Source organism: Grammomys surdaster, unplaced genomic scaffold (assembly GCF_004785775.1).
Source record: "Grammomys surdaster isolate TR1022 unplaced genomic scaffold, NIH_TR_1.0 150, whole genome shotgun sequence".
In the NCBI taxonomy this organism is placed as follows: Eukaryota; Metazoa; Chordata; class Mammalia; order Rodentia; family Muridae; genus Grammomys; species Grammomys surdaster.
Window position 1 is genome coordinate 8,399,070 of NW_021604608.1, and position 20,819 is coordinate 8,419,888.

Consider the following 20,819-nt stretch of genomic DNA (forward strand, 5'->3'; position numbering starts at 1 on the left):
GGAGGGAGGGAGGGAGGGAGGGAGGGAGGGAGGGAGGGAGGGAAGGAAAAGCAAAACAAAATGAACAACATCCAAAAATGCATTTGTACATATATTTCTTTGTAAATATGGTATTTATCCTGAGCCCTTAAGGGGAGAAAAAAAAAGACTTAATTCAAAGCTCACAATTAATTCCCTATGGTCTTGTCTGCATAAACAACACCCAGTTTCTAGTTTCAACTTCTGTTTCTAAATGAAAACAAAGACACCTTTGTCTAACAACCTGAACCCAAAGTTCATCCATATTTCTCAAATTTATTTTTTCTAACTTTGTACACTTGTCACAATTCTAGAATCATTTTTAGTAAGATTACTTGACTGAGTCTACCCAAAATAATCAATTGTGTGTGTGTGTATGTGTGTGTGTTTAATGGAAGGAACAAGTCTCTTTCTTCACTCCTATTTTAGTGGATTGCACATCTAAGTGGCATAATCACAATACCCATACAATCCCCACTGGCTGCTTGCAAAACAAGGCACATTTTAACCTCCTAGAGCTGTGGCACTGACAATATCTTCCTTATCCCGCACAGATGCTTCTGCCAGGAGAAAGAGTGTAAGAAAACTACAAGATCATTCCTTGGCTCTGTGTATACTCACCTTCTTCCGTAAGAAACACAGAAGGCGTGCCGTACATCTCATTAGAATCAACAAAGTACAGAATCCCACAGAGGCTGGCCTCACAATAATGGAGTAAATAAAGCCACAGCGAAACAGTGACCCTAAAGGAGGGAGGCAGAAGAAAATTCTGCAGATTGATATCATCCAAGAACAGGTAATTACAGTTAACAATGACCAAGTAAATTGCTTTCTTTCTAACGAAGGGCTGGATTTGCCTTAGTTCTCATCATGGGAGATCAGCTTGCAAAGCCTGAGATTTTTAGACAAAAGAGGTAGTTAAAGTAACTGCAAAGATAGGAGTTAAGCTCCTTTGTACAGAACGTGCTGACGTTCTACCTTGCACTGAAACGTTGGGGGGCGGGGAGGACTCTCTGAGATGCTCACGTGCCAGCAATTTGAATTCTTGATTGAGGTTGATAAAATGAGATGGTGAATAAAAATATGGATTTTAATAAGAGGTGATGTGATAAGGAGCTATTCTAATATCTGTGATTAGAAGGGGGGAAAAACCATAATTAGGGCTTTTTGAGCAATTTTGTTTCTTTCAAGGATAAAAGCTCCAACTGTAATGCTCTGCAAATGTCCTCCCCACGTGACACATGGACACAAATGCACCGTCCTACCTTTCATGTTGGGGTGCTTCATTCAGGAGCTCAGTTCTAGCTAACCTAGATGATACAGTTCATTTAATTATTCCATTCCTACATGGGGTTATTTCAGTTGAGGGAAGGAAACAAAAAAAGAAGACACTATGGCAGAGTAGATGGCTCAGTGGATAAAGTGCTTGCCTTACAAACACGATGACCTGATAACCCAGCAACTCAAGAGTAGTGATACTTGCTTGTAATCCATCTCTGGGGAGGCAGAGACAGGAGAATCCCGGGGGGCTCACTGGCCAGCCTAGTCTCGTTTGTAAGTTCTAAGCAAGTGAGAAACCCTGTCTCAAAAACAAGTTGGACAGCTCAACTTGGACAATGAGAGGATGACCTCTGGCCTCCAAATGCAGGCTCACATATATCTACCTACACACAAACAAAATGCACACAAACAAAATGCACACACACACACACACACACACACACATACACATACACACAAAAGGGAAAAACTGTACATCTGTGACTTAAGGAACGAGGATAAAATAGCAGTAGCCAACTTAACTAGGACAGTTTTAGCCAGGATACATGATACATCAGCCATTCAGGAAATACTTGCGGAACACTAGAAGGCTATAGACTGTGCAAGTCTATAGAGAGCAATAGTTCAGAGACAAGGAGCAGGGAGTCAGAGTGTTTAGTCTATGACACATGACTCAATGTTAAACAAACATATCCTGCTTTTGCCGTTTACCCCAGTAGCTAATTTGAAGCCTGGGTTAAGGTGGCAGTGGCTCTCAATTCTTTGGAGGATACAGCCAAAGAACTCTTTCAGAATATTCTGGGCTTTGTAAGCTGGCCTTGATGTCAGTGTCACATTATGCAAACAGATGGTGTCACAGACTTCCCTCCTGACCCACCCAGCTGAGCAAGCTCATGAAGATAAGTTATTACAAGGAAGCTTAGCGAGAACATACGCTCGGCGAGTGACTCAAGATCTTTCTACCGCCAGCAGCACAGGAAGAATTAAATCACTCGGCTAAATCCATCTGATCTGAGGTGAGCTAGGAGCCATTTCCAGCATCTTCAGCTCAGCAGAAGGAAAAATAGATGTGGATTCTGCTGAAATCAATGGAGGAGATCAGAGGTCCTGAGGGTTCTAGCAGTTCATCCAATCTTCCAGGACTGAACCGGCCAAGGCCATGACTACAATCTATGCTGGCTGTGGATGGCTGCACCTGAAGCCTCAGCAAACCTAAGCTTCAACACCTTGCTGCCTGCTCTCTGGGACCAGCCCAAAAAAGATGAAGGAAAATGGATGACTCCTATGTGCAGAAATAATTTCCACCTAACATTAACGTTTCCTGGTTCTCCTATTCTCTTTAAGCATTTGTTCACAGAACCTTGGAGGGGATTCTGTCACTAGCCTGCCAGGTGTTCAGATACAAACAAGCCCATCCCACCAGCCCTCGACCTTCCCACCCTTACATGGGGTAGTCGACGCGCTGGCTTCGGGTGGCTTCTAGTTCTCGGTTCTGGAACTTTGAGAGTTTCTTCACAATGCCTGTGTTTTCTCCACTGGAAGCATAAGGGAAGCTGAGGAGGGCAACTGCATCTGCAAATATCACAGAAGTCACCTTCAGTTCTCTCCAGAGAAGCACCCCTTCCCAACTCACATCCTCCTCGGCACCCTCAGTTCCCACCAAATGCTTAAAGCAACAGCCTAAAATTATGTATGAGCATTCACAGAACACAGAAGCTGAGCCAGGAACCACCACACGAGGCACACCATCAAGACTGCCCTTATTTGTTCTCATTACAATCTTAGAAAAGAAGGTTTTGTTATCCTCCCATTCTGTGGAGGGGAAGTCCAAGGTTAAGCTCACAAAGTTCAGAAGCTATAAGGACAGATTTTTAGGTTTAAATTCTGGTATGCATGCACGCATGCGTGCACCCATCCATCCATCCATCTATCCATCCATCCATCCATCCATCCATCCATTTTCAAGACAGGCCCAGGACTTTGCACAAGGTAGGCAAGTACACTCAGCCATTAGTTACACTTCCAGCTTTTGTGTTCTTGACCACATTGCATACAGCCCTTTAATGCTAGGGAAAACGTTTTCAATTTGTGTTACAAAGATGCTATCACATTGACAGGACTCCTGATAGTACAGTCCCATACATATCACATGTGTTTGACCTTGTCGAATCCTCATTATTATGGGCAGTGTACAGACTGGGAAACAGAGGCAGGGTTTGCCAACATGGTAACTAACATTTGGTGTATGACAGGCAGTGTGATAAGCACATTCCAAGGGTCATATCAAGAAACTTTATGCCGGGCGGTGATGGCACATGCCTTTAATCCCAGCACTTGGGAAGCAGAGGCAGGCGGATTTCTGAGTTCGAGGCCAGCCTGGTCTACAGAGTGAGTTCCAGGACAGCCAGGGCTACACAGAGAAGCCCTGTCTTAAAAAAAAAGAAAAAAGAAAAAGAAAGGAAACTTTATGACAAAAGATCAAGATCAAGTAGGACATCAGCACTTTCACTTCTGCATTTTTTCACAAACATGGGATTCTAGAGCCTGAGCATGTCCTTGGCAGATCGTATAGGGAAAAACCAGGCTCTCCAGTTCCTTATCTAACAACTTCTGCTTTAATGAAGGCTAAGTATACATTTCTATTCTCCATATTCACTTGGCCTAGGAATAGCCATGCCTTTCTCTTTCCTAAAATTCTCCAGGATTTAAACATCCACAATTCAATGATAGAAACAGCCTACTCTTCCTTCAACTCTTGGAGAGAAGCATTGGTTTCTGTAAAAGTCATCAGACATAGAGTATCAGTACATATTACAGGTGTTCTCAGCCTGGGACACAAATCAGCTCAGCTCAGCTCCCAAAGAGAAACAAGAAACTGTTCTAAGTGTAGAAGTACCTTGAGTTTAATATGATCTGAAAATCTCAAAAGCAGTTTTTAGAATCTCCAGCCCTTGTATATATATTTAATAGGATTAAGCAAGCCAGTTCCTTCAAAGCATCTAAATCATGAAATGGATTTCAGATCCATTCAGGAACAGAGGACTTGCTGGTCTGTTAGGAGTGTGGAGATGGAAGTTGTCAATGGAAGTACTGCAAAGAGGTCCTTAGAATCTGGATAGTTTATCAAAAATGATTGATTTGGGCTCAACCTTGGCTTGGCTTCTATGTGTTGAGAGAAGCAGAAAAGACCAGACAGCCACATTTGTGCCAGGAAGCCTGAAGCATGTAAGGTAGCAAAACACCAGGAAAACAAAGCTTCGAGAAAGAGGTTTGCTCAAACCTAGGATCAAAGTGCCCCACAGCCAAGGACTGCAGAGAGAGTAGTACTCTCAACCGAGAAGGTCTAAAATAACTTTGCAAATGTTTTTTTACATTTGTCTTGGTGCCCAACAAAATCAAAGGCACAGATATGTTCTTATCAACTCTAGCTTTAATAGTTCGGTTGTGTGTTTTTTCCTCTATATCCTCTTACGCATCCTTTACAATTAAAACCAATTAGCAAGGATGACAGCTTGGAATCCATCTAAGACAGGAGAGCACATAGGCTTGTCCATTAGCTGACAGTGGCTGTTGAGAACATCAGACAAACGGTCCTTGATTTATGATGGGATTATATCCCAAACAATGTCAATGGGAAAAATTAAATACTAAAAAAGGAATTTAACACCTTGATCTGCCAGTCATCATTGCTTAGCCTAGCTACCTTAAATGTGCTTAAATGTGCACGTTAGCCTAAAGTCGAACAAAATAATTTTACACAGAATTTATTTTACAATGAAGTGTTGGCTCATATGATTCACTAATACTGTACCAAAGGTGGGAAACACAATGGTTTTGTAGGTCTGATTCTGCACTGTCAAACATTTAAAAATCCCAGGGTTGGAAGGATGGTTCCGTGATTAAGGATCCTTGCTAGCCCACCAGGAGGACCTGGAATCACATTGAGGTAACCATGTAACAAGCCAGCCATGGTCTTGTGCGTGCCTATAAACCCCAGTATGGATCATCATTGGAGCTTTTGGCCACTAGCCTAACCCCAAAATTCAAACTCTGGGTTCAGGGAGAGACTCAATCTCAAAGGAACAGGGAAGAAAGCAATAAAGGAGGATACCCTGTGCCCTACTTTGGCCTCCATGTACACACACATGTGACTTCACTTGCATACACATGTATATATACAACACACACACACACACAGAGAGAGAGAGAGAGAGAGAGAGAGAGAGAGAGAGAGAGAGAGAGATTGAAAATTCCTAAATCAATCTGTCATATGTCAAGGACTAGCCTAGAAAGTGACAGTATCACCTACCATCAAAACATTTGCAGGTCAGTTAGGTCCCAAGATACATTTTGTGACATATTCAATGGTCTCTGCATGGTCCATGAAAGGGGCCTTCCTTCCTTCCTTCCTTCCTTCCTTCCTTCCTTCCTTCCTTCCCATTTTCAGAGCCTGGCACAGTGCCCACTGCTTGCAAGGAGTTCCCTATATAGTGGTGACTAAATGAACACATATAACTATATCCAAGTTAGGATTCAAGTCTGTCTCTCTTTTTTCCACAACACTTTTTTTATAATTCTAGAATGTGCACCATGCTAAGACAAATAATCCTTTCAAATCCTTCCTTCAATTCCATTTTTTTTGGATACTTCTTGTATGAGATGAGGTTGAAGAATGATGAAGCAACATTTACACACATACACACACACACAAGCATGCACATGCACACACAATGCTATAAAAGCAATGCATGCTTAAAATTCTTCTAAACTATTTTTTGTTTTGTTTCTACAAATTTTAGAGGAGCAAGAGGCACTGGCTATTAAATGGTACAAATCCTTTCATTTGGAGAGAAGAAAACTGTCAATGTCCTGATGAAAATTGTGTAGCTAATAAGAAGCCCAGCTCTGACTCAAACTGGAGCTCCCCACAATACACCAGGAGCAACACACAGCACATCATCTCTCTCTGCCAGTCATCATTCCTTAGTCTAGCTACCTTAAATGTGCTTAAATGTGCATGTTAGCCTAAAGTCGAACAAAATAATCTTACACAACACACATACTGGCTGCTGAAACACTAGAGCATTTCCATACTGGCTAGTTCACTAATGCTGCCTTGAGTTCCCAAAGGCCCTACCACCTTCTCTGCCTCCCTTTCAGTTCAGAGCCTAGCTCAGCATAGCTGAGATGAGTGGAGGGGTTACCCAGCACCATCCTGCTTCAGCACAAAGGCTAACATCCCACCATCCCACCATGAGGTAGACTGGGACTCCTACCTCTTCCTGGTTGTTATATTTGTGTGTGTGTGTGTGTGTGTGTGTGTGTGTGTGTGTGTATCTGTATCAGCAGTCTTCCTTCACTCCTTCCTATTGTTTTGTTTTCTTTTGGAGACAGAGTTTCTCTGTGTAGCTCTGGATGTCCTGGAACTCACTCTGTAGACCAGGCTGGCCTTAAACTCACAGAGATCTGCTTGTCTCTGCCTGATATTAAAGGTGTGTACCACCATGCCACCATGCCACCATGCCTGGCTTCCTGGCTCTGCTCTCTCTCTCTCTCTCTCTCTCTCTCTCTCTCTCTCTCTCTCTCTCCTTCTCTCTCTCTCTCTCTTCCTCCTTTCTTTCTTTTGAGAAAGGGTCTCTCACAGAACCTGGAGCTCACCAATTCAGCTAGACTGCCTAGCCAGTAAGATCAAGGGTCCTACACACACACACCCACATACACACACACACACACACACACCCTTAGTGCTATGTTACAGGTGCGGTGCCACACTACCCAGCATTTTACATGGGTTCTGGGGATTAAACCTAGGTCACCATGCCTTCTTGATACCTTTTTCCCAAGTCCCTTTATCTCTGGGTGGGCAGGGGCTAGAGGACTCTTGAAGTCCATTGTCTAGTCCAGCTAAAGGACTGGGATCTGAACTGGTATCCTAACTCTGGGGAAGGTCCTGTCTCCATGCAGCAGGTCTCTTCTCAGGAGAAGCTTCAGACACATCAGAAAGACACCTCTGAGAAAGTCCCCAGCATGCACATGGAAAAATTAGGCATCTCCCTGCAGGGAATCTTCATGGCTAGTGGAACCTAAGGACATAGAAGTACAATTTTTCAACCCTGAGAAGAAATACTTTCCAAACAGGCCCCTAATAGGCAGTGGATATTGGGTGCATGGCTGCCTTGAAAGCCAAGCCTGAAAATAAAATCAGTATGTTCTAATAAGGATGATTTCAGTAATAAATGCCTTCAAAGAGTGTCTGGGTGATGACGTGGGTTCCTTTGGAAGTCTGTGGAATATCCACTCTCAGGCTCTGGTCCTTGGAACTCATCCTTCCAAACACACTCACATACACATAAAGATTCCCTTACGAATGTTTAGAGAAGGAACATTGTTAGAAGCAAAAGAAAGGAAAGCCCTTCATGGAGGCTGGGGATGCTCAGTGTGTAAGCTGCTTCCTATGTAAGAATGAGTTCAGATCCCAGGCACCTGTGCAAAAAAAGCACATAGCATCATTCACCTCACCGTAATCCCAGTGCTGGCAGGGGAAGACAGAAGGAAGCCAGGAGATTGCTAGGCCAGCATATCTAGCCAAATCAACAAGCTCATGAGAGTAATGGAAACCTACCTCTGACCTCTGACCTCCACATGTGCACACGCTGGTATGTGCACCCCCACATACATGAGCACAAATATACGTAAAACATCTTCTGACACACACACACTTGACCTGTCTCCCATCCAAGAAGACAGGTTAAATAAGTGATGGACCGTCAAGCAATGGACTGCTAAGGATCTGTCAAAAAAGAATGAGGCCAGGCAGCACGGTCTGATGGAGAAAACCCTCTGCTGTATCACTAATTAGTGTGAAGCACAGTTGCTCCTAGGCTATCGTTTGCTTGGGGAGACAAGGAGCTAAACTTAAGGCTTCTCTGTGCAGAAGATTTTTTCTGGAAGGAGAAACAAGAAATGCTTGTACCAAGTTTGCTTCTGGGAAAAGGACCAGAAGCCTGGAGTGGGCGGATCTTCTCCTTCCCGCTAAACCTTTTTACACGATTTGAATTTTTTACCAGGTACGTGTATTACCTTTGCAGCTAAGGAAGACAGGAACAAAGGCTCTGAATATTTCTATGCAGGCAGAGAGAAGAAGCCATTCCACTGGCCTCCCCACCCCGGGCCTCTGAGGCTGTTCAGCTCAGCCCAAACGCTTCAAAGAGGCAAAGTCCAGTGGGTGAAGGAAACATGATTCACATCGATAAAAATTCAACTTTGAAAAAAAAAGTCTTCCTTCTAATTTAGAACCTGGGTTAGGGCTGTATTAGCATATCTCAAAGAGGCGGCATAGCAAAGCCGAAAGAATGGAGGATTGGACTCCAGCTAAATAATCTCCCTGAGCCTCCGTTTTCCCCTTCATTAAGAAGAGGATGAGAATAATACTGTCTTTCCCTTGAGATTGTTATAAGGATTAAATGAGACAATGTGCCTGGAAAAAGTGTTTTGTTCATTGTAAATGGGCAGTGCAGACAAGAGCCACTAATTAGTGTTATTACTGGAAACCTCAGACTACTGTGAGTAACTGGGGATAGGGGGACTAAGTCTGCGGGGTTTTTTTTTTAAATTCCAAATATATAGCTTGTAATTAGAAATGGATCATCATGTCATTGGCCTGAATAATCCCAATACATATACAGTTTGCTTGGGAGTCGGTTTTATCTTTTCCACAAAGACAAGTCAAGCCTGGATCCAAGTTCCGACTTAAATTTCAGTTATTTTGTTGTAATGGAATTTTGTTATAAGAAAAACCATACTTTCAAGTGGCAAGATGGCCCAGGAGGTAAAGGTTATTGCAGCCAAGAGTTAAAACCTTGGAACCCACATGGTGAAGGAGGGAGTTGATCCATCCCCCTTCAGGTTTTTCTCTGACCTGAATATGCACACAGCTTGGCATATGCATGCTCCCCCCCCACACCAAATAAATAAATAACTGTAATTTTAAATATCACCCACGATGCCCCAAGAGTTTCTTAGCAGACACTTGTCGTGAAGGGAGGCACGAGGGCAAAGTGGTCACTCCTGTTAGTGTGGTACTTAAAAATCTTCCCCGAGTGGTCCTGAATAACCTCGTTCACATCTGACATTCCGCCTTCAAGTGCAAGTAAGTACTTCAAACACCTATCAAGCACGCTGCTGGTTGCATCTTCACCCCATGGTGGATGCTGACAGTCAGTTGACATGACCCTTCTCACCAGTGCAGCCTGGGCCTCAGAACTCTCTTAACTTCCTGCTGCAGGAAGGCAGCACTCAGTCTGCGTACCATCCTGCACATGGAGGGATAAGGCCGGTCGTGTCCCTCAATCCCCTCCCCAATCCAGCGCTATAGCTCCCTCTGTCCTTTCCTCCTTTCTGATATTTTGATCTCCATTCCTCCGACTGTGAAAGCTTTGCTTAGCTATCAGGTCTCTGTCCAAATGTCACCTCCTCTGTGACAAACACCAGTGAAGCACCTAATAAATCCATAGTAGCTTAGTCCAAGGTGAGTGGCATGGAATAAATAAATAATAAATAACTAGCTTTATAACCCCAGGCGACTGCCTAACCCAATGGTTAAATATGCTGTTTTGGAGGCAAACGATCCAGCTTTAAGTACCAGCTCCGTAGTTAGTACTTGTGTGACCTGAGACAGATCATTCTACGTCCCCAAGTTTACTTCCCCATCAGCAAGTTTAGAAGGCAGAATGCTGGGTAGAGCAGCTAGACTCTTCCCACGGTGTCTGGCACATGACAAGGACTTGGACACAGAGAGTGGCTGTGGCTGTGGCATTGCTTGTGTTTGTGTCCTACACAACCACCTTAAAGAGAGGGACAAGGTCTCCTCCTGTGAGTTCCCAGATTTGGGGAAGAAACTGGTTGGTAGAGGCTCAGTTAATCTTTGTTTCTTTTAGATGAACACAATACACATCCCAGGAGAGGTGCATGCAGAGGGCTTGGGAAACCAGAGGTCAGAGAGGCAGTTTCTGATTGTGGAAATAAAACATGCTCATGAACACACATATATTTGTGGCTGTGACAAGAGGAGGTGGCTATTTGAACTGACAGTCAAAGTTTAGGGAGGATTTCAGCAGGGACACATGGAAGATGGCAGGAGATAAGGCTGCATGAAGATGGAGCTGGTGGCACTGCTTGGGACAGTGTAGGACAATAAGTATTCTAGGTCAAAGGAACTAAATTAGGAAGACATAAAAGTGGGGGTGTCAGACTCAACCTACCAAGGCAGAGCTGAGCCATGTGTGCTTGCAAGAGAAGTGACTGGAACCCTGCAGCCTCAGCCAATGTGAGAGGCCATCTAAGAAGCTATGGCCAGTGGGTCTGTGTGCAGAGGGTCAAGGGAAGATTCAGGGCCAGCTCCACACCTTCCTGTCTTCCACCCATGTGACATCGGCGTATTGTCATAGTATGATCCTCCTCGGAACACAGTTCAAGGAGCTTGCATTATAATGGTCTACAGGAAACCAGAAAATGTAGGTATTTAATTTCAGTGTCCAGTGTTTATAGCCTACGAAGGAGACTGAAAAGATAATGCCAGGCAAGGTCACTATCTCAGACCAGTGGGGCATGGAAGCGGGCTTTTGAGTGCAGGGATGAAAGAGGTAAAGATGCAAGCTGAACAGAGATCGGGAGATGAACATTTTAGGTGGCAACAGTCACTCAAATGTCCCAAAGTGGGTCTGAATGTGGTCTGTTTAGGTAGAAGCAAGCAGACTCACATGGCCAGGAGATCGAGCCAGCAAGAGCTGTGGGACAGAATGGCTTGATCCCAAGCAGCAGGATGAGGAGGTTCAAAGGGGGAATGAGGTGACCAGCCTACACTACACAGGGTTCCGGGAGAGAGAGAGAGAGGAGGCAAGGGTGAAGCTGGAAAGCCATTAAGAGGCTGTGGTCAAAGTCCAGGAGGGTGGTGACTTAGACAAGGATGCCAGCAGTACATCTGGCAAGGAGAGAGGGAGCACATAGCATATACAGCTTCAGTTGTAGCCAACAGCACTGGCAGACTCTCTCCTGAGGGTGTGACAAGGGAGAGGTTCTGAGAGTGGCCCAGGTTGAATGTTAACTCCAGTCCCACCCCACCGCGTGTTTTCAGTGAGTTCAGGAATGAGTCAGACACCCATTGGACTTAAGGGATAAGGCCCATCCCTTCCCCCCAAGGAAGCAGACAACCATCGGTAGAGGAGCCGCAGACGTTGCTTGCCCAACCATCTGTGGCTCCACGGCCAGAACATAACAGGGACAGGTATGCAGAAGGACATGTGTCAGAGTCTTGGTTCAATGTATCTGAAAGCTGTTGATCTGGGATCTGGGTTGAGCTTGCTCAGCAGAGATGGATGCAAACTTGCCAGCTGTCCTCCAAAAGTCAGTGGTTCAGCCTGGGCCTTTCTTGAGCTACTCAGTCCTACTCTGGAACATAAGCTAAGTTGGTAGCAGAAAGGACTTCAACCATTCTCCTGGAAAATCCAGGCATAGAGAGAGTTTGAGCCTTTTTAATAGACAGCAAAAAAAATGAAGCCAGATAGAGGTACAGAGGCAGGACCATATAGGGTGTGAGATGATTGACTCAGAAAGCATTTCCCAAGACCTGTCTCAATGGGGCTCCATTTTATAGATGGGTCCTGACCTAATAGGTGCCCCTGGAGCTCAGCTGGGGTCTCCTGAGACTCTCAACTGGCTGTTGTCCGGAAGAGAAGGAAGCAAAAATGTCTCTGTTAAGAACCAGGCTTCTATCTAACCCTGCCAGCCTACCCTTCCATCCAGAACAAAAGTCACAGCACGTCTCACAGCCTGCTACACTTACTCAGGTGACTTCTCTTTTAAAGAGAGAGGGAAAATGGTCTCATTTTGATAAACAAATCATAGTTACAGGTGCAGGGCTGGTTTGAGAGTGCAAAAAGCTCCCGCCTCCATTTTCGGTGATTTTTAACTCCTAAGAAAGGTTTTCCTGTGTGCTATGATTTGATTAGATTGGTTCTCACACCAAAAGTAATGTTCTCAAGAAGGCGGGTAGAAAATTCCCACTGTGCCATTCCCGGACCTTACAAACAGGGCAGAGAACAACAGAAGAAAGGGAAGGCAGCTCCTGTTTTTCAGGGCACCCCGAGAATGAGCCAGTTTATAAATGATTTCATTACAAGACATCCCGCTGGCAATTTGGTCATTTTTCAATGAGAAAGATATACATTTTCAGAACATGGAATGAAATCATTAAGGCTGATGAAGGCAGAGGCAAAGCAAAACTGTGACTGTGTGTGCCCTGCACTGCGCGTGCCCTGCACTGCGCGTGCCCTGCACTGCGCGTGCCCTGCACTGCGCGTGCCCTGCACTGCGCGTGCCCTGCACTGCTCCCTTCTCAACAAATCAGGGATTCCTGTGGGAGGCGCTCAGATATGGGCCAGCATGGCAGCTCTGCCTGGAGGAGGGTGACTCACCTATGTATGCACAGTTCCTGTATTCCAGACATCTAATTACCCAGCTCTTCCCACAATTCATGAGTGTGCATGCACACACACACATTCCACACAAGCAAACACAAATACTATGAAACCTGAATCTAGTCTGCAGACAACAGTATTCCTGGTTCCCTAGTTTTAATTCTGTGCTGTGATTACAGAATGCAGTACCAGTGGGAAAAGCTGGACCACGGCACAAAGGACTTTCTCTACCATTTTTATCATTACTAGTGGTTCTACAATTAGAGTCAAATAAAGAGCTTTCAAGATACCAACTGTTTAATGTACGCAGCAAGAACTACGTATGGACCTATACGGTCACACACACACACAAATACACACACACACACTAAACCACTTTGGGACTTACTAAGAAATTACCACACCCACTGTTTGCCTAGATATCACATCCCAAAGGTGAGAAAAAGCATGTCACTAGAGGCAGTGCATGGGCTTATGTTCTTAAGTCACCTCACATCCCAGGTCTGAAAAGACTAGGTCTGAGGAACTGACTGTGGAAAGGTCCATTGTCACAGGCTGTGGAATTCCTGCACCTGCCAAGACAACCTGGGAGCTGGGCCATAGTCAAAACAAGATCAAAGTCCTATCCACAGTCCCACCCCCTAGCCCAGGGATTAAAATTTTTGGTGCATCAGAATTCATTTCAAATGCTGAGTCCAGTCCATCCACAATAGGTAGATGAGGAACATTGTGTTTGAAGCAAAAACATTAGATAATTCTGTTGCAAGTGCTCATGGGTAGAAATAATACTAGACCTGAGTGGGGGGTCTGGGAACAGACCATGCTGACTCCCCATGCCAGGTGAGGAGAACTGGCAGGTGCTCAGCACCCCCCAGAGCCTCTCCCCACATGGGAGAACTCTGAACCTATTTCATAGGTCTCCAGCTCTTCTGTGTATGGAGGCTGTGGAATGACCCAGGAACCTCTGTATGGATCCTGTGTAGGCTATTACTGCACAGCATTTAGGATAAAATGCAGAATTTAGACTCTTCCATCAGTGTGGCAGCTTGGTGCTGAGGGCTGGTGATGGTCGAAGCAACTACAGCTCGTTCCGTACTCATCACTTTGTTCTGAGAGAAAGATCCATTAGCCTATTTTATAGATTAAGGAAACAGAGGCTAGGCAAGTTCTGGCTACACACTCAGAAGTAACAGCAGGTTGGCCCCAGCCACAGGTTACTACTCTGAGGCACAACGTCCCTTTCTGGTACAAAGGTAGCTTTGGGGTCTCTCTCATCTCCTCCAGGATAAAACGTTCTTCTTCTAAATAGCAGAAGCTATGGGGCTGCTGGGAAGCCAGTCCCTCTTTTCTGTGGCTTTATTGTTTCTAAGCAGCTCTCGAAGGTTCCCTCTTCAGCTCCTTGATTCCTTTCTGTCTTTCATCTTTCTCGCTATTCTCCCTTAATCTTCCTCTTTTCTTTCATTTTTTTTAAATTTCACTCCTTTTTGTTTCCAAGTCTAAAAAGACAGACACAATAGACCTTTCCATTCTCCTTGTTTTACTGATGCTAACTTAAGAATTTGCTCCTGGGCCCAGCACGATAGCTCAGTGGGGAAAGGTGCTTGCTGCCAAGCCTAATGACCTGAGCTCTATCCCTCAGACTGACAGGGAAGAGAGAGAGAAATGACTCGTGCAAATTGTGCTCTGATGTCAATGGCACACAAACACACACACACACACACACACACACACACACACACACACGTAATTTGTAGAAGGAATTTGCACCTGCTGTCATGCGATGACACCGGCAATCTCAAAACACAAGAATGTGCTCTGCCATGAGGCAGGTGACCTACCACTTTCCAGAGGACACTGTGGGATCCGATTGGCCCAGAGGCTCCAGAGATAGTCCATGTTCCACTCCAGGCACACCTGATGATCCTTGAAAGGCCGTTCGAAAGGCGGGACCGTCTGCAGCAGGGTGTAATTCTTCGCTACTGCATGGAGCAAATTCTCCTCCCCTCGGACATTCAGGCCACTGCCACTGTGCCAGTGAGTAATCCAGGCTCGGAGAATCACCGTGGACACCGAGATGGGGTGTCTGATCAAGTAGTCATCCCTGTACACCATAATGCTAGGAAACTTCACATGTACGATCTGTGTCCTGCTGGTGTGAAGATGCTTCTCGTTCCTCCACCTCTTTTTGTACACGGGGATGCTACTTCTGAACTCAGATGAGACAACCGCCTCCAAATTGACAACACAAGGCTGAGAGCATAAATACTCCACAGAGACTTCAGAGACGTTGCGCACGCTCCCTTCAAAGGCAGTAAAATAAATAAAGTCTGTGTATGTTGTGCTCTGTTCTGTTCTGGGCAGGACCGATGTCGTCAGGGAAGTCTGCCTGCCCAACGATGGCACAAAATTCTGAAAAGGAGTGAAAGGGTAACACAGAATGTTTTTAAAGTCATCATCTTATTAACACATGCATAAATTTCTATTTTCTTGGCATTAAAAACCACAGATCTATGTAAAAGCAATGAATGCAGACAGTAAGAGATGTCGAAAGCACAACCATTACACTGGAAGGAAACCAACACACACAAATGAAGGCTGGGCCATGCTGAAGTCTCTCCCTAGGCTCAGGAACATCTGCTGATCAAAATGTGGCTTTCAAAGCTATGTGCCAATCATTCCCGAGCTGGCTTCCAAAGGATGAGGCTGGTCTCTGGCAAAAGTAATAGGGAAAGGAACCTGTCTTAAAATGAAAGAGGCAAGCCAGCTTCAGACATGTACAAACTACTTCAAATGGTGGCCAGACGCTGCCCATCAAAGGGCTGGAGAGAAGTTGAAAGGGCATCACCAGGGAACATAAAAAGAAGGCCAGCCTGGCATATTTATCTCCTGTAAGTGTGGAGCCAGGGCAAGCCTGCAAGCCTTCAAGCCTGCAAGCTCAATGGCTCAGCAGGAGGTCTCTGCTGTGCCACACAGGCAAGCGTGGACCACAGCTGCCCGGTTCTGTTCTCTTTATCGTGCATGATATGGCCGGTGCCAAGAAAGATGTTAGCCGTGGGCCCAGTTGGTTGTTTCTTCAAGTCCTCTCTCACTGTGTGCATTTCTTCCAGACATCTGAGGAGCTTGGTTACAAAATCTAGGCAATGTTTTCAGACCAAGCTAATGAACTATGACCGGCTGAGCCCTTCTTGACATGACTTTGTGATTCAGGTGTCCAGAGCAAACAAGGTCACTGTGACCACTTCCCACCCATTTTGATGGCTATGAATGAAAGAAAAGAAGTGAAAGGGGAAAACAAAAACCTAGAAGGCAAGCATGGGTGAGCATGCGGAGAGATCGGAGTCTGCACACTGAAGGTGGCAGGGTAAAACGATATAGCCTTTATGGTAAAGACTAAAGCCACTTCTGGTTTTTTTTTTTAAATTAAAAATGTAAGAACCATGTGGTCTGATCCCATGATTCCTCTTCCAAACATACCCCAAAAGGTTGAAAGCAAGAATTTGAGGAAATAGTTACATGCTGCTATTCATAGGCACACTATCCCAGATAGCTGAAAGCAGTTCTCAGGTTCATCAACAATGAGAACAGTGGTCTATACACACTACAACGGCATGGGATTCTTCTATCCTATAAAGTGGATGGACCTTAGAGATACGCTAAATGAAATAAGCCAAACACAAAACAGGAAGTCCTATATGAGGCACTTACAGGAGTCAGACTGGTGGAGACAAAATAGAGGAGGGATTACCAGTGTGTGGAGGTGGTGGGGGTGGGGTGGGGTGCGGGATGCGTGGCCGATGTTAGAGTTTCATTGAGAACAGTAGCAGCTTTGCACAATGTGAGCTTACAGAACACTACTGAACCCCACCCTTCAAAACGGTCAGCTTTGTAAATGAATATTGTATCACAGTCTTAAAGGGAGAGGCTGTTTCGTTGGCCAGCTTTGATTATGAATGTCTCTAATGCCACCACTCAGGAGGCAGAAACAGGAAGATCCTGCCAAGTTCAAGACCCGCTTGTTCTGCATAATGAACTCCAAACCAGACAGGGGTACAGCGTGAGACCTTGTCTTCAAAGTTGAGAAGAGGGGTGGCAAGATTGCTCACTGGGTAGAGACACTTTCTGCCAAGCCTGATGACTGGAGTTTAATCCCGGAACCCACGTGCACATGCACGCGCGTGTGCGCGCACACACACACACACACACACACACACACACACACACAAGAAAAGCAAGTAAATATTTATCTTAAAAATGTAAAGCTACTCTGGTCTTACAAAGAAAGAGAAGGGAGATCCTTTTTTTTTCTTTTTTCATTGTTGTTTAGACCCATGGAGAAGCAAAGGTGGATGAGAATTGAAGTCTTGTATGAGGGAAACAAACCTGTCAATAGTTGTTTAAAAAAAAAAAAGCAGCAATGTGAACATGTCCAGTGTGCCAATCAAATAGTAATCAAACCCAATCCAGATCACCAACAGAAGTACAATGGAGTGGAGGTCTAGATCAAGGGGAGAAGTGAGAGTCCATTTGGGCTTTGTAGGGTGAAAGAAGTTCTACAGGGGACAATGCAAGGAAGAGCCTGGAAGTAGCAGAAACAGCAAAATCGGGGCAAGCAGCAAGGAACCAGAATGTTCAAGAGAAAGCAGTATGGCTTGGCCAGGGACTGGAACAAAGGCAGAGATACAAGCAGGCATGAGAACCTAAGACGATGATACAGAAAGAGAGCAGTGGGTGCCAGTCCAGAGCAGGAGCACTCCCCTCTGCATACCAGTTCCTGTGAAAGGGGTGGTGTTTTCTTTTGGACTCAATGTACAAGGGTTAGGGTAACTGTCCAGCAGAAATATGAGCTACTCAATAACTCAGTGATGAGGATGGCCCCACTCACGGGAACAGAAAAGCAAATTAAAGCCACACAGAGATGGCATTTTTAACCTACTAGACTCTCAAGAACAAGGTTAGATTTCAGGTTCTGCTGACTGCAGTGTGGGGAGGCACATGTACTCATGTGTGGCTGCTGGTGGTCGTTCCTGCAAGCAGTCAGGCAACACCTACCCAAAGTGTAAATGCAATCACCCTCTGGCCCAACAATCCCACTCGAGAGATCTTAGCCTACAAATACATGAAATCTGTAGGAAAGGGTGTAAGTACAGGTTTTTCATGTCAACACTGTCTGTCACAGTGGAAGATAAAATGTGTACATGTCCACAGCTTAAGTAAATGAAGTGCTTCCAGTCCCAGAGCACTCTACAGCCAGGAAGACTAGAGATCTGTATATACAGACGATGGGACCATTTCCGAAGGCTGTTTGGGGTTTGTGACTTTTGTTACTCTTGCCATTTTTAAGTGGGTTTATAAATACCATACTGGATTGCAAAGCACACATGCGCACACACACGCACGCATGCACGCACATGCACACGCACACACACACATGCATGCATACACAGTTTAAAACCAAAATCACTTGAATACACATAGGATCAGCTGTTGCCATGCAACATGAAATGATGAAGTGGCCACAAGACAGAGTAGGGGGCAGATATGTGTGTTCATATCATTATAGTTTGCATTCTAGACCACATGAATATTCAGAGTAGAGGGCAAGCATCTTAAGAGAGGAAACTGTCAGCTTCCACAAATGGTAGATAGGGGATGGGAGGGCTGGCTGTTCGTTACATGCATCATGGGCAACATGGGGGCCGAATCTGTAAGGAGTGAGAACAGCTCCAACTGTCCACCCCTCTGGAATTAATTGTTTTCTGCTCTCATGCATACCACTAAATTATAGGGAGGAAATACACATTAAAAATAATCGTATAGTTGGAAGTGGGGCAGGAGCCATCGGTGATGGCTAGCCCTCTTCTTCACTTTGCAGACAAGGAAACAACAAGCAAACATCTGCATCTATCCCATCTTCCCACTGCTGGGCTAGCAGAGCCGATCCAGGAGCCAGACTCTTGTTCTTCACCTTCAGACACCCACCACTGACACAATGCCCACCCCAAAGCACATCACGGCAAGACAGATTCATGGCTGCCTGGGAACTCTGGGGTGTATCCTCCTTTTGCAGAAATAGATGAACCCAGTGTTGGTCCATAGGAAGAATGCATTCATTCAACACTCAAACAGAATTTTCTCAAAGCCAGCAGTCTCTGGTGCCTATGAACCTGAACCAGAACAACACACAGTTGGCCAGAGCATCTTATGCCTGGATGATGCTTTCCTATAGAAATCCATGCAGGAACCTTTCACTTCTTGAGGCCAGACAAAGCCCAGAGTCCAAATCCTTCCTTGGTACAGTGTGCACCACAACCTGTTCTCTTCCGAAGAATGACTCTGGACCACATCTTTCCATACCTTCTGAAAAACTCACCAAGGCCCAGTTTTTTTGCTTTTATTTTATTATTTTTTTTCTAGCACATTTTCAATGCTAAAAAGAGAGAGCTCCCTTTTGAACAGAAATGAAGGGAGAAAGCCATTTGATTCCCCTGCGAAGTGTGGTTCCTAATAAGCCTGTTCATTATTTTACATCTGATTGCTTGAAAATGCGCCCGTCACACTTTTCTGCATTAATAAGGGCAGCGTGCCACAGTTTGCCCGGCGCGTTACACTTGTCACATTGTGGCTGACGGAGGTGGAGTCACACCTCACCCCGCACCTCTCCGGGGCCTTCCTTCCAAATTCTGTTTCAAAGAAAATGTCTGGATACTCCTATGAAGATTATTGTATTTTCATCTGGTTCTAAGCCCTGAGAGTCAGCAAAAGCAAACGGAAAGAATGCAGATTCAACGCATATGTTCTCTTGTGTGATAGTCAGGAGGCAGAGCAGACACTTGTGACATGCTGGAAGAATAAAATATACTCTGAATTTCAAAGCCTTGCTATAACAAAAGGTTACAAAGTGTCTTATTAATGGTTTTTGCATTGATCGCAAGTCAAAACGATATTTGGATACATCAAATTAAATAAAATGTATCAAAATGAATCATACCTATTCTTGTTTACTTTTTCAATGTGGCAACTACTGAATATAAAATTACAGATGTGGTTTTAACTGTATATGGATTATGCTATTCTAGATTTGAGGTCATTGAACTTGTTCTTTTTTTTTTCTTTTTTTTTAAGATTAAATGGTAAAAAAGCAGTCATCCCTCAGTCTCTGAAAAGCATTGGTTTCCAGACCCCAAACAATACCAACATCTGTGGATGCTCAGGTTTCATATACAGTACAGGGTGACTATAGAACAGGTTCTGCTATGTGTGTAATTGGAGCACATGTGTGTGCACACATGCAGATGTGATGGCCAGAGGACGACTTTTGCCGTTGTTTCACAAGTACCATCTTTCTTTGTTTGTCTAGGTGTTTTGTTTAGAGAGTGTCATTGTTTTGAGACAGGGTCTTTCATGGGTTTGAAACGTGTCAAATAAGCTTTGCTAACTAGCCAGCCAGTCCGAGGGATCTTCCTACTTCCACTTCTCCAGAACTGGAGATAAAAATAAACAACCATCACATTCATCTGATTTTATTTTGTTTTTTGAAATAAGGTCTAGCTATGTCACTCTGGCTAGCTTCAAACAGGTTATTAGACCAGGCTGGTCTTGAAGTCACAGAGATCTTCCTACCTCCTGAGTGCTGGGATTAAAAGTGTGTGCCACTATGTCTGATCAATGCTGAACTTTTTTTAAAAATGTGTTTTGGGAGTCGAACTCAGGTCCTTGTGTTTATAAGGCAAACCTTTTACTAGTCAAGTCATCTTCTCTGACGTCTTCTTGTATATTGTAAATGATCTCTAGGTGACTTATGTCATGGAAATGCTTTGTGTATAGTTGTTACATTATTCAGTTTCATAAAAAAAATAATGAGGAAGCACCTATACATGTCCAGTACAAATGCAATCGTTTGTTCAATATTTCTGATCCTTGATTGGTTGAACTTCAGGAATCCAGAAGCTATGGGTTGTGAAGACTAACTCATCTTGTTTTTTTCTGGCCACTTGCACTTCACTGTGGTGGGAAAACAGTCACCAGGATATGACTGAAGGAGGTTGT

At 44.6% G+C, this 20,819-nt stretch overlaps 1 protein-coding gene across 1 annotated transcript in view; it reads right to left on the reverse strand.

Moving 5' to 3' along the window:
• Sel1l3 (SEL1L family member 3) overlaps positions 1–20,819 on the reverse strand; it is a 111,686-nt gene that overhangs the window by 83,480 nt on the left and 7,387 nt on the right. Inside the window, exons 2-4 of the mRNA XM_028765317.1 lie at positions 14,612–15,182; positions 2,745–2,871; positions 640–761 (exon numbers count right to left, since the gene is read on the reverse strand). Of these exons, the coding sequence (XP_028621150.1) occupies positions 640–761; positions 2,745–2,871; positions 14,612–15,182 (820 nt within the window). The remainder of the gene's footprint in view (positions 1–639; positions 762–2,744; positions 2,872–14,611; positions 15,183–20,819) is intronic.